Source organism: Anastrepha obliqua, chromosome 4 (assembly GCF_027943255.1).
Source record: "Anastrepha obliqua isolate idAnaObli1 chromosome 4, idAnaObli1_1.0, whole genome shotgun sequence".
Lineage (NCBI taxonomy): Eukaryota > Metazoa > Arthropoda > Insecta > Diptera > Tephritidae > Anastrepha > Anastrepha obliqua.
The window spans coordinates 40,496,212-40,518,100 of record NC_072895.1 but is presented as its reverse complement, the minus strand read 5'-3'; the positions used below and the strand labels follow the sequence as shown (position 1 = coordinate 40,518,100).

At 35.3% G+C, this 21,889-nt stretch overlaps 1 protein-coding gene and 1 non-coding gene across 2 annotated transcripts; both read right to left on the bottom strand.

Annotated features, from left to right (window-relative positions):
* Positions 1-1,944: 1,944 nt before the first annotated feature.
* Positions 1,945-14,269, bottom strand: LOC129245289 (uncharacterized). Its single transcript, XM_054883371.1, has 4 exons — positions 13,719-14,269; positions 5,746-5,956; positions 4,860-5,571; positions 1,945-2,716 (listed from the first exon to the last, which is right to left on the bottom strand). Exons 1-4 carry the CDS (start codon positions 14,267-14,269, stop codon positions 2,133-2,135), a joined length of 2,058 nt encoding a protein of 685 aa, XP_054739346.1. The 3' UTR covers positions 1,945-2,132.
* LOC129246650 (U2 spliceosomal RNA) lies at positions 3,304-3,497 on the bottom strand. The gene has a single exon (XR_008582514.1). It is a non-coding gene; the product is annotated as a U2 spliceosomal RNA (small nuclear RNA).
* Positions 14,270-21,889: the final 7,620 nt, after the last annotated feature.

The following is a 21,889-nucleotide window of genomic DNA, read 5'->3' as shown; positions in this document are numbered from 1 at the left end:
ATTTTTAATTAGTGAAAATATTTTTAATTTTTAAGATTACTCTATAATTCAAAACTACTTACTAACTACTATCGTTCAAAACTATTCTTGATAGTAGTTAGTAAGAAATACTGCCATTATTGACGTGATAACGTCTTATAATTCGATTTAACAGGCTGCACGCACGAAAAAATGTGTCGTTACCTTGCTCATTGCCGTTACCTTGCTCATTAGTGTTACCTTGCTCATTGCCGTTACTTTGCTCATTTGTCGTTACCTTGCTCATTGCCGTTACCTTGAATGAACTGCAAGCGAAAGCGCGGAACGAACAAATCAAACGAACGGCAACGTTCGACATCTTGCTCTCTCCTACTTAAGTGGGCGTATATATGTATGTATATGCGCATATGTACATATATAAATTCACGTATTTGTATTTGCATATGCTTTCTTATTGATTATTATTAATTTAATTTACTTGAAGAATTTAAAATAAAACCAAGTTTGTTAATAATACCTGTTGTTTTAATGTTATTATTATTAATTTTTTTATTATATATGAAGGAAAAAATGTATGGTAATATTTACCATATACCTTATAAGATATGTTGTATACTAATATATGTATATAAACATGCATATACATATACAATTTCGCGCAATTTTCAAAAAGAACAAATCTATATGTAAAGATGCATACAAGTCATATGGACATATCAAATATACGAATCTATTCCGTACGCAAGCAAATGCAAGCTAATGTGCTTGAACTGCAAGCGAGAGCGCGGAACGAACGACAAAGAGCACAATCGGCCCCCGCGTTCGGCAACGTTCGACATCTGGCTCTGTCCTACTTACTCAAATACTTGTATTTGCATATGCCTTCTTCCTGTGTGCATGGTAATGAACCATTTATCTATTGAGAATAGGACGATGATAGAAAAAGTAGGAAATGAAAGGGAGTGTTTCGAGTGTAAAGTGTCTTGAAAAAGGGAAATCGATGATGGTGCCTCTTAGTGTTGTTGACTTATTAACGTCTGATGTACAATCGAAATTGAAGATATCTTTCATGAATTTGATAAATGTTTCGTCATTTTTCACGGTTGTGTAAATGTAACTTCACCTATTCCATTGCAATTCCATTTACCTCCTCCTCTATATCCATACAAAATATCTATCAAACAAATAAAATTAAAATTTTGTTTTGAAAATTGCAACCATTCCATCAATATTTTCTTATGACGTTGTTACGTTAAACTATCGTCAGTAAACCGACTTTACAGACAACCTCTTTTTTTCAAAATGTTTATATTTTTCCTGCGAATTGCTGTTTTAATTGAATTGCTATAGCAAAGTTCTCGAAACTGCGATCGATGTGTTTTGTCTTTGATATTTGTGCGGGCTCAATAAAATTAATTTTAATGTTCCTTCACGCTTTTTCCGTTGTAATGAATTGTTGTTTGTGGGTATTGCTTCTTTTAGAAGGATGCTAGCGCAATTTAATGCTTATTCTTCTTCTCTAGACTTTGATTTTTCTTACTCTAAGTCTACTTTTAAGAAGTTACTTATAAGACTCTTGTCATAAGGTCTTTGTTTGTATCTATCTACCTTATACTCTGTAAGCAACCTGTTTCTTGATTAATAAATGTCATAAATGCTCTTATTGGAAATATCAGATTACTTAGCGGATGAAGAACTTTTAAAAACGTTGAAGAGAAGGATAACACCAACATACTTTCTGTTTATCAAAGTCTGACTATCACTGTTAAAAGGTGATTTTTACTCTCAAGCTCTCTTAAACAAATAAATATTAATATTAATATAATATACTAATACGGAGTTACATACATAGAATAACTTACCCACATTTCTTCTTAAATTAAACCCAAAATTAAGTGATCTAAGGAAGCGCACTCTGGTGTGGTTTATTAAAAAATGTTCACTATAATAAAGCTTTAGCCTACACTATGGAACAATTTAACTATCTGGTGACTCTAAAACTACTTTGGGTATGCAGTATTCAGGTGTAAACTTTTAACAATTAAAATATTCTTTTGAAAAATAATAACAAAAATTCGTACATATATCTATCTTTAAAATACTTCATGCATTACATTTTTCTAAAACATTATAAACAATTGCATTATTTTCAACTACTTTTTCAACAATTTCTGCGTTAAACGATCTACTGCCGAAATAGGTGGCTGCATTTCTAAAGCCGCATCTTTCTCCTCCTCTAATGCACGTGCTTTAGCTTCTTCTATCTCGCGTTGTTTTTGTATCTGCCGAAACTCAGTCGGTGTCAACATACCACGCAACACCGTCTCATATGAAACACTAACACCTTTAACGGACATTTTACGATATAATTTCCAACACTCACGCTCCTTCAAACTACGCACATAATCCGGGTAAGTGTATTCCTCGCTTTGTTTAGCATCACACGTAAGATCAGTGGCAGTGGCAGCATTCTTTGCGTTTTGCATGACAGTAGCGGCATTACAAGTATTTGCGTTAAAATCAGCGCTACTGTTACTCCCAAAATTTTTACTTGCCGTCGTAGGCATTGCATTGTTAGTGTTCGATTCGTTCATGAAGATTGAAACTGGCGGTGCTGTTGGTGGCCGATTGGAGCGTAAACGTGCAGCCAAAGGAGCAATCGAGCCACGCCGTATCATGTGAGAATATTCCTTAGTAGCCAATTGAAAGTTTGGAGGATAGTTTTCTTGGAATGAAACTGGCGGTAAGTGAACAAGCAAATATTGCATTAAGAGAAGTTTGAATACATTAATTTCAATGGAAATATAAAGATAAAATGGATAAAGACAATTATAAAAAATAACTAAAACCCAAATATATGACAGCAATAGTTGACGTCAAAAACAAAATGGTGCAGTTTACGGCCCGACCCGCTAAAAAAACTTGTCTAGGAAATTTCAACACAAAAAAATACCAGTCTAACGGTTAGACGCGATAGAAGTGAAACCTTCCGTAAGACAAACTGAGAGAGAATAAGACGAAAGCAGCATTAGGGGCGAGATAATTATAGGTTCATTATAATATTGCTATAAAGTTCATATTTTATTTTCTTCATTTTATTATTATTCATCCTCAATGTTTTCAATTTCAACAAATGATACGAGTGGCTTATGATAGCTAAAATATGATACAAATGCTTTGGTTTCGATGTTGTCAAAAAAAATACCCAAACGGACCGAAGAAACAGACTTACAAATTTCTTCCATTTTCGTCTACTTGTATTCATATAAAAATTTATGTCTCTTCCCACCAAAGCTAAATGTATTAGTATATTTCTTCTTGTATTTATTCAAGGCCGAAATCCCGGCGGTACTGCAATACCGGGCCAACCCGTGGCAGAGGTGGAGCAAGCCCCTAAAACACTCCGCCCATTCCCAAAAATCAGTTAAACATTTGTTGTCCTCCGACGGAGGATCTATCAGATGTTAAGCTGATAAGAACAGATACCACACTACCTAGTCAATAGATTTTCTAATAAACCTTTTGAGAATTACACGCTCACAAAAATTATTTATATTAACATATAATATAACGCTTCGTAACTAAATAACTTTTAGGCCAGCGCCGACAGCATGGCGCGGTAGCCGAGCGACTAGCAATGTGAGCTTCCGATCCAAAATCCTTGGTTCGAATCACAAGAAAAAAAAAATAAAATTTATTTAGTTCGTCGCTACGTTTATATCAACATATAATATAACGCTTCTATCGCCGTGTCCATGTAGCTGTCAGCACAGAATAAAACAAGGCGAGTTAATTTTTTGTTCGTTGCTCTAAAAATTCTTGGAATGAAAATTTCTCCACATAAAAAGTAATTAATTCTAAATTGACTCAAATTGGAATCGAATCGGAGCCAATGGTATCATACGCAAGGCAAAATAAGAACGGAACGGGAGTAAAACTTCCTGAGATGTACAATACGTTTTTAGTGCTATTGTAGTGTACGGAGAAATTTGATCAGATCTGTCACAAAATGGCGTATACAAAAATAAATTTGGAAAACGGCGAATTTCTAGTAGTGCTCGCTGAATTGTAAAACACTTTGTTTTTAATTTTGGAAGTTATGCAACTAATAATATATAAAATAATGAATATAAAAAAAAAAAAAAAAAAAAAAAGTAGCCGGTGTTTAACTAACATAACACAAAATCAAATGTTGTATAAATTAAGTCTGTGTCAGTTTTATTGATGAAATAACATGTACTTACTCCATGCAAATACGAATACAGTAGGTTCTGTTTTTATGCGGCTTTTTTTATGCGGTTTTGAAATAGTGCGGTTTTTTTTTAAATTAAAAAATGCATGGGGACCTATCGGGAATTGTACATATAAACAAGATTCTAAACCAGCTAAGCAAAAACTCATCACAGATTACATCAGAAATGCTAACCCTACAAGTATGGAACCGCCTGCATCACCATCTAGATCAGACGTGTACATATCCTCAAGTGACGAAAGTGATTTTACGCCAGATCCTAAACGAATGTGCAACATGTGGGTATTGTCCGACGTAAATTTATTTTTCGATTCTGACGTTTCTTAAATAAAGATATAATTTTCAAAAATACAATATTTTTTTTGTGCGATTCTAATTAATTATTTCAGATTCATGCGGTCTATGGAACGTATCTATAGTTATAATATGGGACTAGTGCCCTTTTTTATGCGATTTTATTACATTATTTCAGATTTATGCGGTTTTAGCATTTGAAACGTATGTATCTATAGTTTTACTATAGAACTAGTAGCTTTTTTATGCTGTTTCTTGCGGAACGTATCTACCGCATAAAAACAGAATCTACTGTATACATAAATGCTAATTAAATATAATACGTGACGCCTACCTGATTTGCCGGTCTTTCGCAGCGATGGCATGCCAGTGCTACGGGAACGTTCCGAATTCCCACGGTTGGTTTCCGGCGCAGAGTCTTCCTTTTCCGAATCGCTACCCTCAGAGCTAACCAATGAGACCAATGTGATCACATCGACCGCTAGTGTGGAGCGTGCACGTGATATCGGTTGCTTCTTTCCACTAATAGCATTCAAATCGAAGAGTATATCATTTTTATCTGCACCACCAACAGGCGCTTCGGATTTTTCGCAAACACTTGGATTGCGCGAAATCAACTTGCGACGCCGCAATTTGCGTTTCTGAAACGCAAATACACCTTTGGAATTCTCGTCGATCGAACGTGAACGCACTGGCGCGGACATAGCACGCACCAAAGGCGGCCGCCGTTGAACGATTAGAGATGGTGCAGCGTTTAAAGTGCCAGTTGTATTGTTGGCAGACGAAGGCACAATTTCTGACTCGTTTTGGTTATTCAGTAAAATGGCGTTACTAGCTGTGGGTGGCACACTCGCTATGCTGGTGCTGGTATTTACGGTGATATTGCGACTGGAACGAAATTGTGCGCGGCGCTGCTGGACAGTGGCATTGGCAGTTATAGTTGAAGTAGAAGTGGCAACGGCGGTGGCAGAAGCGGAAGCTGCTGACACATTTGCTCTAGCAGGCAAAGCGGTACACAAGGTGCGCGCTGAGGGTGTAGCTTTGCGCTGCGAAATTATTGAGTGAAAAAAGGTTATTATCTATTTTATTGCATTTAATTTTTAATATATTTGTGTTTTTATTTAATTTTTAATATATTTGTGTTTTTATTTAATTTTTAATATATTTGTATTTTTATTTAATTGTATATTATGCACTGCATTACTTTGTTTTTATCTTACATTGGGCTCTGTGCTTTCGGAAGAACTTTCAATGTCGCTATTGTTGGATTCGTTGCCGTTTATTGGTCTATAATTAAGCGCATGCGATAATACAATGCTCAGATTTACTTTTTTGCTATCACTTTTAAGAGGTGACGAGGAATTGGCAATTTTGCACTGATGCTCGGACGCTGGTGGCGGCGAATTTGACTTCCTGCTGAAACTGCTAGGCCTATAAATACAACCAGACAGTACAAATGAATATGTTTTGTGTTAACTGACAGCTAAATTATGGAAACACGTAAGGCCTAGATAAATTTATTAAGCAGATAAATATCACAAATTCCACTCTGCGCAGTTTATGGCTTGAAAATAAGTGCAGGAACAAACACAATTTTTTTAATAGCATTTACTTCTATTTAACTATCAAAAATAGCTACCTATCGCATGATATTAACGCCCATGTAACGCCTCTTCTATTTATCGTTAAGTAAGTAAATATATAATATATATTTGTGCCTATTTATGGCACTAAAAAAGTGAAAATACTACATTTATTATGTTGTTTAAGAAATCACGTGTGATTGATCTGCGCAAGTGACAGCGCCAAAAAGTAGACCATAAACGGAAATATGTATGTCAGTTGATGTACTTATAATATAAATTTGTACCTAAGCATTTGCTTGCCTCTACATTGGCATGGATAATTTCAATTTTCCTTTTTTTTTCTTGTTTTCCCCTCCGTTTGGATTTAGATGAATATCTGTATGTATGTAATTGTGAGTGTTGATGAAAATATTATAATAATTTTTATTGCCTTGCTAGTCTGCAGAAAATCGCATACACTCATCATTGTGGGGGTGTCTTTGTTGATATCTAAAAATAAAACTATAATTGCTAAGTGCTCACTAGAAACTTTAGAAGCAAAATGTAGTTCAACGAACGATATCGTGATTCCAGACACTAGATATTCATAGTAACTCGCTATTAAATGTAATTGAGCTCAAAACTACAACGGCAGGTACTTGCACATGCATACAAACATAAAAATGTAGATGTGTTTGGCCTATTTTCTAAAATTGAATTTTAATATTGTAAGATATGTGGTGTTTGTGAATGTGCAGTATAGTGTAAATTTTGATTATCACAAAAAACTATGACATTTAAAATGACATAAAGCAGTATGGGGCGTGCAAGCTCGAAAGCGACCGAGCAAATTTTATGGAAATGAGAATTTGTATTCTTTCAACCAGCAGGTATTTTCGGGACGTTATATAATATATACATATATGTATAGCGGCCGCCGTATCCGAATGGGTTGGTGCGTGACTACCATTCGGAATTCAGAGAGAAAGTAGGTTCGAGTCTCGGTGAAAGACCAAAATGAAGAAAAAGTTTTTTCCAATAGTGATCGCCCCTCGTCAGGCAGTGGCAAACATCCGAGTGTATTTCTGCCATGAAAAAGCGCCTCATAAAAAACCATCTGCCGTTTTGAGACGTCATAAAATTGTAGGTCCTTTCATTTGTGAAAAAACAACAAGACACAAACCACAAATAGGCCAAACGCGCAAATTGTATATATAAATATAAACTAACATTTATAAAAAGAAAAATAGCTATACAAGGTGAAGTCAAAATAAACAAGACTGGCGTCATAAATATATTTCTGATGGCGCCATCGTTTTAATGAGTTAGTGCGTTGGAAGTTACATCTCTAACTGACTTCCAGTGAAGGCTTGGTGACATTCGGTTCAGTGAAAGCGAAGTTATTGCGTCTAAAGTGTCAGTATGTTTGTGTCATGATGGAAAGAATAATGAGATGGCGCCTATCGTGGTCCCGTTACTTTGCGCTCAGCGAATTTGACAACTAGTTACGTGATTTTAGCTCCAGTATGGCCAGATTACCATTTTCGTAACTTGATTTAGCATTTTTTTTTTTGTTATTTAGTCTCGGAGTTTTAGTTCTTTCTTCATGACATTTTTCTAGCTGTTCTAATTAAAATGTCATGTTTATAATTTTGTAAAATATACATTTTTTAATAATTATTTAAATAATTCACTCAGTTTTATTTAGCTTTACTTTTTTTTGACATCTGGTGGCATTGCCCGCGATTGCAGGTGTTGTTGGTGTTCTTCTGCTTTCTGCAGTCAAATCTCTCTCTCGCTACTGCAGTGTTGCCTAGCTTTGGATATAAAAACGCACTAAAATGCCCATTCAAAGAAAATAACCCAACAAATTTTTATTGAATCACTTAAAGAACTTTGTATGCGTGACAAATTGTCTTTAAAATGTGCGTTTTTTTTTTTAATAAATGTGTTATGCTTATGTACAATTTATTTTATGAGTTTTTTTTTTTTGTTAAGCGAGACTCTTTTGTTAAGGGAACGACTTTTTTGTTAAGGGAACGACTTTTTTGCTATATTTGAAGTTATGTAACTAGATAAGGTACTCTTTTTGTAAAAATGTCAGTATGGTTTCTTTAGTATTTTCTGGTATTTTCTAGTTTATTTTTACAATGAATATAACTCTGAATGTCCTATGTCTCACTAAGGATTGATGACCGGAAGAAACGATTACACCTCTATGGTTTTAATTCGCATTCAATAAATTCAAAGGCTTTTTAAAATGTGTAAAAAGGTTTTCAATCTTAAGAAGAGTAGAGAGAGGGGCATTTAATATTTTTGCATAACCTTAAATGGAGCCAAAAATTAAATTTTCACTTTCAAATTATCAAATCTTATAAGAGTAAAAAAGTTTTCATTAGCATTAAAATCTTCTCAGAGTGGCCTTTTTTAAACTTCTTTTGTATAATAATACAGTTTTTTTTTAACCTAAAGTTTCGGTAGCTTTAAATTAAAAAAAAAGAAACAAACACGAAACTTCAAAATTTTCGCATTTTCGGTATAAAAAAGCACTAAATTTATTGCGAAGAGCAAATGGTTGGCAATACTGCACAACTCAGCAAACGTGACGTCACGTACGCTCTGATGGGCGCAATCTTCTTTCTATCATTCTTGTGTTTGTGTCATCGGTACAAAAATGAGTTTCGAACAAAGAGCTAATATCAAATTTTGTTTTAAAATCGGTAAAACCGAAACATTTGAGTTAATGAAAAACGTTTATTGTGATGATTGTTTATCTCGTGTCAGAGTTTATGAGTGGTTTACACGTGTCAGAGATGTTTGTGAGAAAATAAATGACAATGAACATACGAGCCACCCAAAATCAGTAATCACCGAAAACCCCATCGAAATTATTCGTAAATTTATCAAAAATGAACCGAAATCATTGTTGAAATTCTTGGAATCGGAGTTGAATATCTTCAAAACATCGATTTATCGCATTTTAACTGATCATTTGGGCTTACGAAAGGTCTGTGCACGTTTCATTCCGCACAAGTTATCTGAGGAACCGTGATGGTGATGAATCGTGGTGTTTCTAACATGAACATGAAACTAAGCGTCAAAGTACGGAATGGAAGGCACAAAACGAGCTACCACCCAAAAAATCGCGTTTGGAGAAGTCAAAGTCAAATCGATGCTCATTTGTTTTTGCGATTCCAAGGGAATTGTCCACAAGAAGTTCGTGCCAACGGTCCAAACCCTCAATGCAATTTTCTACCTTGGTGTTTATTGCATCGCATTCGTCGAATTCGCGTCGAATATCGCGTAGGAGAAAGCTGCGCTTATTCCATGATAATGCACCATCTCATCGATCCACTCTTGTGACTGATTTTTTGACTAGAAATCGCATTTTAACCATTAATCGCTTAACGTATTCCCCTGATATGGTTGCCTGTGACTTCTACCTAATCGGAAAATTGCACTTCGCCATGAAAGGAAAACGTGTTGCGTCTGTAGAGGCCATCCAAAAGGCTTTTACCGACATCTTGAAGGGCATTGCGGTCAATGACCTAAAACAGTCTTTCGAAAAGCTTTTAAATCGCGCAAAACAGTGTATCGGGGCCAGAGGGTACTATTTTGAATAAATAAACTCGAAGTTATCAGAACAAAGCTCCTGTCGTTTCTGTTTTAGCTCAGTCTTGTTGATTTTGGACTTCTCCTTGTAGTTATTACATTTTCTCAATTAAATTCAATTATTTAAATAAATTTTTAAAATCAAAATAAAATAAAATTATTTGGAGAAAATTAAAAAAAAAATTGGACTGTACTAATTTTTACTTTCACTCGTAACAACTCTCAAATACGTTGTTGATTTCGGAAGTAGTAAAATTTATCAAAGACAAAAGCAAAATGAAAAAATTCAAAAATCATAACTAATGACCACTTTTTTTTGCAAAAAGTCAGAAACTCAGAAACCCAAGAAAAAGTAAAAACCCTTTAACTGTTAATTTTTGTTTCGAAAATCTTTTTCTGCCTTAATTATTTTACAGCGAAGACGAGTATACTCGACATAAACAGAATAAAATGTTTCTGCATGTAAAAGTAGGCAATTATGACTAAAAATCAAGCGTTGCTTGTTTTTTTTTTAGAAAATGTATGTATATTTTTAGTCGTCGTTAACAAACAAAGGCCCCTATTATGAGTTACATTCGATCTTCGATATTCGTTGGTTGTCGAAGATCGAAAATCGAATGTCAATTTGGTATTATGAGCGGTGCAACCCTATCGAAATTTTCGTTGTTTACCGAATTTAGAGTCGAATGCAATTTTGCTTTCGATCGTGTAGCGTATTGTGGGAAAACTTGTTAAAGTGTAAGTTGTGTGCGATTCTTTATGGTTTTATAGTAACCAAATAATAAATTTATACTAATTTTGTTAATTTTATGCAGGTCGAAAGTCGTGAGTACCAAACAACAATTAGAAAGGCGAATCCACAATTCGCAAAAGGGATTTGCACCAAAGTTCAAGCAGCAAAAAAATGGGAGGAATTTACAACGGAGCTGAATTGCTTGGGACCACCAGTGAGAACGGCAGCAAAATGGATTAAGCTTAATAATGGTTTTTTTTGTGATGTTTATAGAAATACATTTTTATTTTCCCTTGGTAGATATGGGCTGAAATACGTAGAGGAACTGAAATACATATTTTTTTCGAATGTCGAATAATTGAATAAAGAAAATGTATAACAAAAATAAAACAGAAAATGTGGCGTAAAGGTTTCTATTTAATACTTTTTAGATTTTTCTATAATATTCTCAAAATTTCATTTCTTATGTTTTCTACTTCTCCGTTATTTGACTCCACTTCAATATCTTCAGCATCATCGTACACAGTGGGTTGAGCAAGTCCTAGCATACCTTCATTACCAATACTCAATTTATATATTTGGTACGATCCCTGAGCACAAAATCGCAGAACTGTGACTAGCTTTAACATATTTGGAATGGATTTGGCTCGGGTGCACTGCTGCAACTGGTTTTCTGTACTAAAGTTCTATAAAAATCTGTAAGGAAATTTCTGTATTATTAAGAACGTCAACACATTTTGAAAATTCTAAACTTACTCAGTGGAAGCCATTTCTAGGGAGTTGAATGCGCCCCTCAACTGTTTTCTACTTCTAGCTAGTTCACTAATCTTTCATCGTCCGATGAATCGTCGAACCACAACTCCGTTGTACTCATTTTCACAAAACATACTTTTTTTAACTTTTAAAAATGTTGTTAGCAAAGAATTTCAACACAATCGTTTTTTCTTTTATTTTGATTTGCTGTATCAGCTGAGAAAAATTATCTATTGTAAATGCGTTGAGCGATCGAAATTCACAATAGTCCTATTCTTCAACGAATGAGCACCATAATACCAAATGAAAATTCGTTGGATCAGCACTTTCGACTACAGTCGAAGATCGAATGTTGCTCATAATAAGGGCCAAAATTTCATTGATAAAAAATATTTCGCATAAAGATACAATTAAGGCATTATAGGAATGCAGAAGCATTATAAGACCAAATAATCTTCAAGAAATCAAAATTATAAAACTAAAAACTTGAACTAAGGAAATTGATAGTTTTCAAAGCAAGATACAGCACATACTTCTAGCTTGTATAATATATTGGGCACTAATATCTGGACTCTCTTCTAATATTACATCTGATAGGGAAAATTAAAATGATGTATTTCACAATTATGTTCCTCAAAGGAACAAAAGTACCTACTATTACTTTTCCTGTCATTAAAATCCACAAGACTCTTATAACTTTCGTGCTATCAACCATGCGAACGTACAATCAACTGAGAAATGCATACCGAAAGCTTTTTTAAAATATTTGAAAAAAAATCGTTATGTAACGGTTCTTCCCCAAAATTTGTTATTTGAGCTTAATACAAGCTATTGCGAATTAAAATAAATAAGGATTAACAAATATTCAAAAATGTACATTTTTCAAAAGATCTTTATTTTCCCTTTTTAAGGGAGGGGGAGAGAATTACAGTTGATTCGTTACATAATAATACCTACGAATGCGATTTTTTTATCTCCACGACGAGTATACTCGACATTATGCGAACAATTTTCGTTCTGACCAGTAAACAGATAAAGGCTTAAAAAAAATTTTAAAAATCAGAACCAATTATTAATTTTTTCATAAAAACTCAGAAGCGCGTTATTAAAAATTCTTCGAATTAAAAATAATTAATATTTTAACAAATTCATAAAAATCACAAATAATTAATGCTTTAGTTCAATCTAATATAGAAAAATCGTAAAAATATTTATTACATTTATTCAAAACCCGATTACAAAAAAAACGTAGAATAATTTCAAAAGCAATACAATTTTAAAATTTAAAACAAAAAAAAAACTGTTTCGAAAAAATTAAAAAAAACTCACACTAATTATTAGGTACTTTATTGGTAAAAACTCGGGAACTTGTTGTTGTTTTCGTGAATAGTAAAATTTAACAAAATAAAAAGAAATCATTTATGGGGTTAGAGGTAGTCAGAATTTTCAAAAAATTGGATTTATTTTTAGGGCATTTTCTTAAAGTATATCTTAAAAATATTGAAAATATCTTTAAATAAAAAAATATTGCTTTTGAAAAACAATATCCTGATCGAAGGATTTTTTTTTAATTTCGATTTTTTAAACAATTAACTGTCGGTTTTTTTCTCGAAAATCTGAAAAATATTTCCTTAGGCTGCCATATTGTTAATTTTTAAAAAAGACTTCGATCAAGCACAAGATTATCTATTGATACAACTAATTTCCTTTGTCCGATTGATTTTAGACAAATCTCCAAGGACTTGTGATGATCACCGCAAGGGGCTTCTGGAGAAACGGGCTCTACACAAACAGCGACAACTTTTACAATTATTATTATTTTTTTTTTTAATTAATGTTACGTTTCTATTTTTGTAAAATAAAGCAATTGACTAGCAAAAACAGATTATTGAAAATCATGACTACCCCTAACCCCTTGAAAAAAATTTAAAAATCAGAGCTAATCGACAATTTCATTCACTAAACTTGATGTTTTTTACCGATTATAACAGCTGTAAAAATTCTTAAATTCAAGATAATAAACTTAATAAAATTCTAAGTCATAAAAAATCATTACTTGTAGGTGTTATACAAGGTGAGTCTATACAAAGCTCTGCTGTTTCTCCAGCTAATTGGTGCCTGCTTGTCACAGTGAGACTGTTTCTATCATATTTTCTTTCCCTCTTCTTCCTTCAGCTAAAATTTGACAATAGCCCACCAAATTGTTGCATTTGTAGAATCGATATCACTTTGCATAGAATCGTCTTAGTACCTTAAAACTCAAAAAACTCGTTATTGAGCAGTAGAAGAATTTTTTTAAATCAAAAATATTTATTTTAATAAAACTCTAAAAATCAGAGAAAAACCAAATGTAGCTTGTGAACTTCGTTTTATGGAGCCCGCTAAAAATATACGAGCATCTCACATAAATTAATTTATAATCAGCATTATTTCTGCCTTTTTATTCCTGAATCAAATCCCCTTTTCTTATTCTTTGATAATGCATTTATACTCGTATACTGTTAGAAAATAAATCACTTAAACCACTTACCCCGTTTTATTGTTTATATTTGCTGAATCACAAACACTATTGCACTTATACTGCTGGCCTAATTGACCATTCACTTGCTTCAACTCGTTGTCTAATGATTTTAACAACGACGATGTTGAACCTGCACGCACACAACTATACTTTCCCTCTGCATTTTTTACATTTTTGATGCCCTTTAATTTTTCAGAGCCATTCTTCGACGATTTGTTCAGGCGTTTACTTTGTGTTTCATGCACTGTCGATGTTTTTGTTGCTGTCGCCAATTTTTGACGTATACTCTCCAGCGAGCGATCCACCGAGAGGCCGCGTGTCAAGTAACCACTACCGGCTCGACGAGATGCCAATAAATGTCCACTGCCACCACCGATATGCTGTACCCTATTGGCTTCGGTGAATGAATGCTGCTTCTGTAGACGCAAATGTGCTGCCGTCGCTGGTTGCTGGGTATGATGGGCAGCAGTAGCCGTTGCTTGCAACGACCGTTGCTGCCTGGCCCCATCTGTTGTCGGCATTTGTTGTCCCGGCTGGCGCACGCTAAGCGACAAAGCCATTAACGCAAAGGTTCGAAAGCACACTGATTGACTGATTATCGCAGTGCTAGTCTTGACTTTGACTGGTTGTCTGCTTTTAGGCGCTGCAGCTGCTGTTGTTACTGCACAATGTAATCAATGCGAATTTAATGCAAATTTTTAATGAACACATTTCTATTGAACCTCAGCATTGTTGGTGCAACTGTCAGCATCGACAAGGGGTTTCATCGACAAATTACCGTCTCCATCTAAATTACACGCGCACACGCCAGTTTCAGCCCGGCGCAAAAGGACTCCTTCGAGCGCACGCCCATTATGTTACGAAATTGTTTTATTTTTTTTTTTTTGTTTCCTTTCTTACAACAATTAATGTAAATTCAATACAATAAAAAAATGGAATTTATTGATCAGCTAAGGTAATTGAAGCGCACACGAGATTAGATAGTCCTGTTTTTTTTGTTTTTGATTTTTTTTTTGTTTTTGGCTAAGTAAGTTTGGCAATAAGCAGTCAATACAAATGCCAATTACTTCGCTGATACCGATATCCCGGCTATTGTGGCAGCTGGTTCGGTAGAGTCGGTAGTCGCGCACTGACTGTTTCAAGAGCGCGTCCACACTGCTGCCATTGGGGTACAAGTTGGAGTAAAGTGTACTCGAAATATGCAGTGGCACATATTTACACAAGCAATTCGTTGCCAACGATATCGTTAATGTGTGCCGCCATCGCCCATCCGCACGGCCGACATGGTAAGAAACACTTGCACTCCCTCACAGACTGTGGTTCAATGGCTGATTTCGTGTTGCAGCTAAATTTTTCCACGTCTTTTTCACTTTTTAATTCATTTGTTGTTGTTTTTTATTTCTGTTTTATTTTTTCTTTGTTCCATTTCCGCCTTAGACACCTTCAGTATTTATTTTCTTTTTTTTTTTGTTTTCATTTCGGCGTGTGTTACTTTAGCAGTTTTATGTTTGTATGCACGTAGTTGTAAATTTGTACTCAAACGAGCTAGCAATAAGTCATGCAAACATTTTACTGTTACTCCCGCGCAAATATAAACATAAGCAATTACATACAAACACATACAAAACCCTTGCATCAAGCAGTCCCTATAGGAAAGTCGACTAATATTGAGATGGTTCGCCACAAGTGACTTTAGTGCCATGACTGGTTTGCAGTCGGTATGTTTTTCATACAAGTGAATAGTTCCTCGTTCTCCTAGGAAGTGTTCGGTTCTTTGTTACCGGAGCGACCCGGATTTATAACCGGCCAAGCACTGTCGCTCCTTCACCATTCCCGAAGCATGTATGGGGAAAGTATATGCTGTTACAATAATACAACAACAACAATGAAGTGTCAATAATATCCACTACACGACTTATTCATTACTTACCAAGCGTTTGACGTGAAAGCGAAAGAGAAACAAGATAACATAAAATAGAAAAACCTACATTTTGCAGGAAAAATATAGTATTAAAATCAGGTGTTCGAGCTCAATCGAGGAGGAAAGCGAAAACTAATAGTGGGCAGTCATCTCAAATTACATGCAACAAACTTTTGCGGCATGGTATTCGATTTCGCTCAAATTTGTACATGGCATAAACTCGTGCTCAAACTGAAGGAAACGTACTTAAAACCATTTTTAAATCACAGAAGTTATGGCGTGGCAAAAATCAAAAAGATTTTTAACAAATGGTACTAACACCTTATCTCTCTCTCTTTTCCTTTTGCCTTGTCCCTACTTGGAGTCGGCCATTTATGAATCTGTATTTGTATAACTTTTCGTACCTTGTTGTTTTTCACTTTGCCCACGCGAGTTAAGGGGACAGTTTTTTTTCATAAAATGTTAATATAATTCTTTAAGAATATGCCAAAAATATTTTAGAACGTAAATTTAAGTATTTCTTATATTATACATAGATCGTCAACCGTGACGACTCTATTCTTTGCGTTCGAGCGCTGGGAGAGGTATAGTTACGTTGTAGTCAAACTTTAGACGCGTTTTTCTCAAAACTATATTTTTCGAATTAGCGTACACGATAACTCGAAAAGTTATTGACCGATCTCCCTGAAATTTTGCAAACATCTTTTTTATGACATTACTTTCTATGTGATTTTACAATTCGAAAATTTTTCGAAAAAATAATTTTTTCGAAGCAAAAATAGTACGAAAATTCGCCCCGAAATTCGTTTTTTTTTAAGGATTTTATTCCGCGATTTTTTTTTGTCCATTTTTGTTTATTCATATAGAAATTATGACATTAATAAACAAACCAAATTTTGGTTTTTTGTATTCAGGTCACTGACGCCGATGCTACAATGCCCACCGATTGAGAAGCCCCGCTGCGACCTTCCTGGAAGAATTGAGTGTACATCCGCTATTTTAAATGATTAAAATAAACAAAAATTTTGTTATTATTATTATAATGTACTATAAATAAACAGTTTGCCAATTTTGAAAAAAATATATTGACTTCTTCATTTTAAATATTGTAATTTTAATGCAAATCAGAGAAAATATGGCCGTTTACAGGTATCTGTCCCCTTAAGGTACTAAACCCTTATATAGGTCACAATTTTCTGATCCGATCTGCATATTTGGGGAATCATTGGAGAGATCATAGTTTTTCCCTCAAAATAATTTTTTAATGGCTCTACTTTTTAAGTTTCAAGATTTTGTTCCATATTCCTAAAATTTTGTATAACTGAAATATAATCCAAGGCGCATCCATTAAAGGTGGTGGCGCTAGACCAACAACAATGTTTTGTACGCTTGATTGTCAAACAAATTATTGGCAAAATATCATAGAAAACAAAAAATGAATTTGCTTTTTTTCATTCTGGGCTGCCACCAACATGGACACGGCGAGAGAAAAAAAGCAAATCAGCTGATTTACCGATACCACCTTTAATAGATTCGCCTTGCTATAATCATTAAAAATATTGAGATGGATATGGATATTAAGATATCCGAGACGGAGTCTTGAAAATTTCAGAAGTTATGATTCCTCGAAGATACACTGCCAAACCAAAAAAATTAATATCAAATATCAAATTTAGAGAAAATAATTGCCCAAGAATATTAAACTCTTTCTAAATATGAGATGAGTGTTTGGATAGGGTTTATTTTCAAATGTTTTAATCTTAATATTAGTTTTATATGTATATTCTCTAAACTTACATAACTAAGTAAAATTTAACAAAATGGAAACCTTCGCTCCAGCTCTGCTATATTTGGAAATTTCGATATTATGGAAATCTGCACATCAGGTAAGGGGGCGTCCATAAATTACGTGAGATCTGTAAGGGGGGAGGGGGTCGAGCCAAATCTCATCTAATCTTACGTTGGAGAGAGGGGGGGGTCTCGGCAAATATCACGCAATTTTTTTTCTGATTTAAACAAAAAAAATTATACTATTTTGGTCCATTATCCAGATTGTACATGCTTAAGATTTAATCTTAAGAGTAATCGTAGTATGATTAAGATCATTTACTAATTCGTTCGAAAGAAAATAATTTCATTCATACTTCGACGTTATATATACATCACTACTGTCAAACCACCATATTTGTTTTATACCAAATAGCTCAATTTAATCTGAATTTACGGTACAGTGTAGCCCGTCGTTTCTTTTCGCGCCACTATAAGCCGAAAGCGCGACTCAATGAACAAGAGCGTACGAGCTGAATGGCAGCGACACACGGACAGATTCCAACCTTCTTTGTTTATTCTGGTAAATGTTTTACTCGACTCAGTTCTTGCTCTTACTAATTTAAAATGAGTTATCAAGATTTTTATAACGCATACGTCAAAAGATACGTCTATAAGGCGAAGAAGTCCTGCCACGACGACGTGATAAAATTATGAAATACTGCGAAGCAAAAATTCCCGAAGGAAGAAGAGTTAATACATCACATTAAACATGAGATTGAACGGCTTCTCAGGGAATCCACTGAGAGAAAAGTTCGGTCTACTTTAGCATTCCTTCAAAATTTAGGTTAAATATATATTTTTTTAAGAAAATATTTTTTTTTATATAAAATTTACAATTAATAGCATAAAAAAACTGAAACAGTGAAATTCTTGATAAAATATGCTAAAATCATAACTACAAAATATTAGCGCGGTCATTTCGTTCACTGTTTTCACATAATTCAAAATCAGCTTCTTGTGATCAGTGATGATGTGGATGAAGCTATGTCGAACACTACACCATCTAACGTACGTCCCACTCCAGCACAAGATACTATGAAGAAACAGATTGCTAAGCTGGATATGGAGCTTGACCTAAGTGCTGCAGCGCACGCCGGAGTGATCTGCATATGATTCTTCACGACCGTTTTCTGCCACCTCCATACCCTATCACTCAGGTTGATGAACGTTTGACAATTTCGGACTTTAAAGAACATGACGGAAAGTCATTCGCTCCATTTCGAATACGCCTACCGATTCAACCGCTGAATGCCTTCATCAGCACGCCTTATGATCTCTATTGCCCAAGTATACGTGATAATTTAGAGAAAATATGCTGCAGTACATGCGGTATTTACTTCGCATCTATCACAAGAGCTGCAGAGCACAGGCGAGCAGCTCACATTGCACCAGCTAAGCCAGCGCGTATGTTCCGCAAAGTGCGACCCTCACAGATTGTCACAAGACGAGCTAATGAGTTACTGTGCGCAAGTGCCAACGGCTTAGAGTGGCTAGATCAGGAGCAGATGATTTTACTGAAAATCATATGGACATGTTGGTCCCAATAGTCTCTATGGAAACGGCGCATGATTCTCCATGGACTGAATTAGAGTAGATATTCTTTTTTTAATCGCAACAAAAAAAAAAACAGCGAGAACTTAGTTGCGCACCTAATAATAATTAATTATAATTACAAGTATGAAGTAAAATATTACGCAAAATTTTTTGCATCTTTAATTTGTATCTTAAAATTACATATTTCGAAATTAAATATTTTCTGATACACAAAACTTCAGATGAGAATTATTAAATATTTTTATTTTAAAACATAGCAACAATAAAAAAGGAATGCATGCAATAGAAAATAATTTTACAGCTTTATCATACAGCTGTAATTGGTCGTTTTGTAACTGGTATAATTCTACTCAATATCGCATTAGTATAACTATTTCTCTACCAGCGACATGATTCAGAACTTTTTACACTACTTTAGGTTTTTCCTGCATGGTTTCTATGCCTTCGTTCAACTCTTTGCACCAACACTACCATTCATTCAATTTCCATTGAAGACATGAATGCCGAACTTTTATTTTCATTACACTACATTATTCTCTCACTGACTTCGCTTTTGGTATAAACATATGTAAGTATGTATGTCTGTATGTCCTTATGTATATATGCACACATGTGTATATGCATGTAGAGCATTGTTTATATAGAACTTCATGTCAATGAGCCCTTTAAATATATCTCTGCCTCTTTCCGCGCTGCCTATCGTGAGTATTTGTGCTAATGTGCGCAAACAACCACCTCGTGAAGTTGTAGCAAAAATTTTCGTTCTCTTCTAATGCCAACGAAATTCCTTTCGAAGCTGTTTATAAGCAAAACGGAGTTCTGCAGGTGTTTGTAAGTAACTTAGGAAAAAATGGACAAACGCAATAAGATACAGTAGCAAAAACACAGACTAGCTGTTGAAGACAGAAGTCTAATTTATTTGAACTAAAATTATAGCAGCATGGCGTATGAGTAACAAACTTATAAGAAGCTTAGCTGATCGCGTTTAGAAGATATTTTACATTTGAAATTAAGTGAAAAAATATATGTACGAAATAAAAACATTCTCAAGGTGTACTTACTCTACACGTAAACTTTACTTAAGTTAGCAAGCACTTAGATATGTTTACTCAAGTTGTAATGCCTTTAGATAGAGATTACTTAATAAAAGATTTTAATGATATATTTACGGAGGATGGTTCCATATGGTCCACGCAATCGGGGAAATTTACTGATCGCCATTCACTTGGGAGTGGCCAGGACGATTCTTCTACATATGGTTCAAGCAGCTCACAACCCTTGGGATTAGCCCAAGTATCCTCTGAGTAGCTTCCAACCACCCAACGAAAGAAGGCGAAGCATTCCAGGATAGCTGGTTGTGCGGGTTTGGGACCCGCCGCATAAAAATCCCCCCAATGAGAAGACGAACAAACCCTCGGATGAGAACTTCCTGTACTCATGACGACCCCTGCAAACGAACTAAGGATAACGATTTGAAGGCATGCACCTGGAATGTCCCGTCCCTTAATGGGGAAGATGCCTCTGCCCGGCTGGTTGATGTCCTAGTGAAAATAAAGGCTGACATCACTGCCATTCAAGAGATGCGATGGACGGGGCAAGGCAAGAAAACCATAGGTTCTTATGACGTCTACTACAGCTGCCATGTGAAGGAGCGCAAATTCGGTGATGGATTTGTTGTGGGAGAGAGACTTCGTTGCGAAGTACTGTCGTTCACTCCGGTGGACGAGCGTCTCGCAACAATACGCATCAAAGTCCGTTTTTTTAACATATCGCTAATTTGCGCCCACGCCCCGACGGAAGCGAAGGACGATGCGACCAAAGATTCCTTCTATGAGCTCTTCGAACGTTCCTATGAGCGCTGGCCCCGCCACGACGCAAAAATCGTGCTTGGCGACTTTAACGCCAGAGTGGGCAAGAAAGGAATTTTTGGTCCCACAGTCGGAAAATTCAGCTTGCACAACAAAACATCCGGTAACGGATGGAGGCTGATCGACTTCGCCGGGGCGCGAAACATGATAGTCTGCAGCACCAGATTCCAGCATAAGAAGATACACCAAGCTACCTGGCTGTCTCCTGATCGAAAAACGCGAAACCAGACCGATCATGTTGTGATAGATGGAAGACACGCTTCTAGTGTATTAGATGTACGTACGACCCGAGGACCCAACATCCACTCGAATCATTACCTCGTTGCAGTCAAACTTCGCACATGCCTCTGTGCAGCAAAAACGCACATCTAACTACGCAAAGAATGTTCGACAACGAAAAGCTGCAATCACAACAGAAAGCCAGAAGATCCACCACGCGACTCTCACTCCTGCTCTCAGAGAGTACTGACCAACAATCCGGCATGCTCGAGCAATAGAGCAACATTTCTCGCTATCTACGTACCGCCGCCGGAGAAGAAATCGGATTCCGGCCAGGCCGTAACAAAAATTGGTACGACGAGGAGTGTCATACTGCCTCAGAAAGAAAAGATGCTGCCTATAGAGCCTGGGCTGTCTATATCTGCATATGTGAACGTACTTTAAGGTTTTAAAACCCGAAAACCGGATAATTTTTTTGCACCAAAAATAAAACGCCATTGACGTTAAATTATTTTAAATATTTTTTTTTCTCAATACTATAATAGAATAAGTAATTATCAAAATTTTGTATATTTTACTTTTATTTGCAATAATTACTACTACTACTCAAGCTGTCAAGTCAGCTTACGTATACAGCCTCATGTCAAATAAATAAGAGCACGAATTTTTTTCATATGCTTTCCCTCTCAATTTCATTGAGCTCGATAAATATATATATATATATTTCCCCGTGGTTCCTAGGTGGAACAAAGGGCCTCAATGAACAAGTTAAAGTTAAATCTATTAGA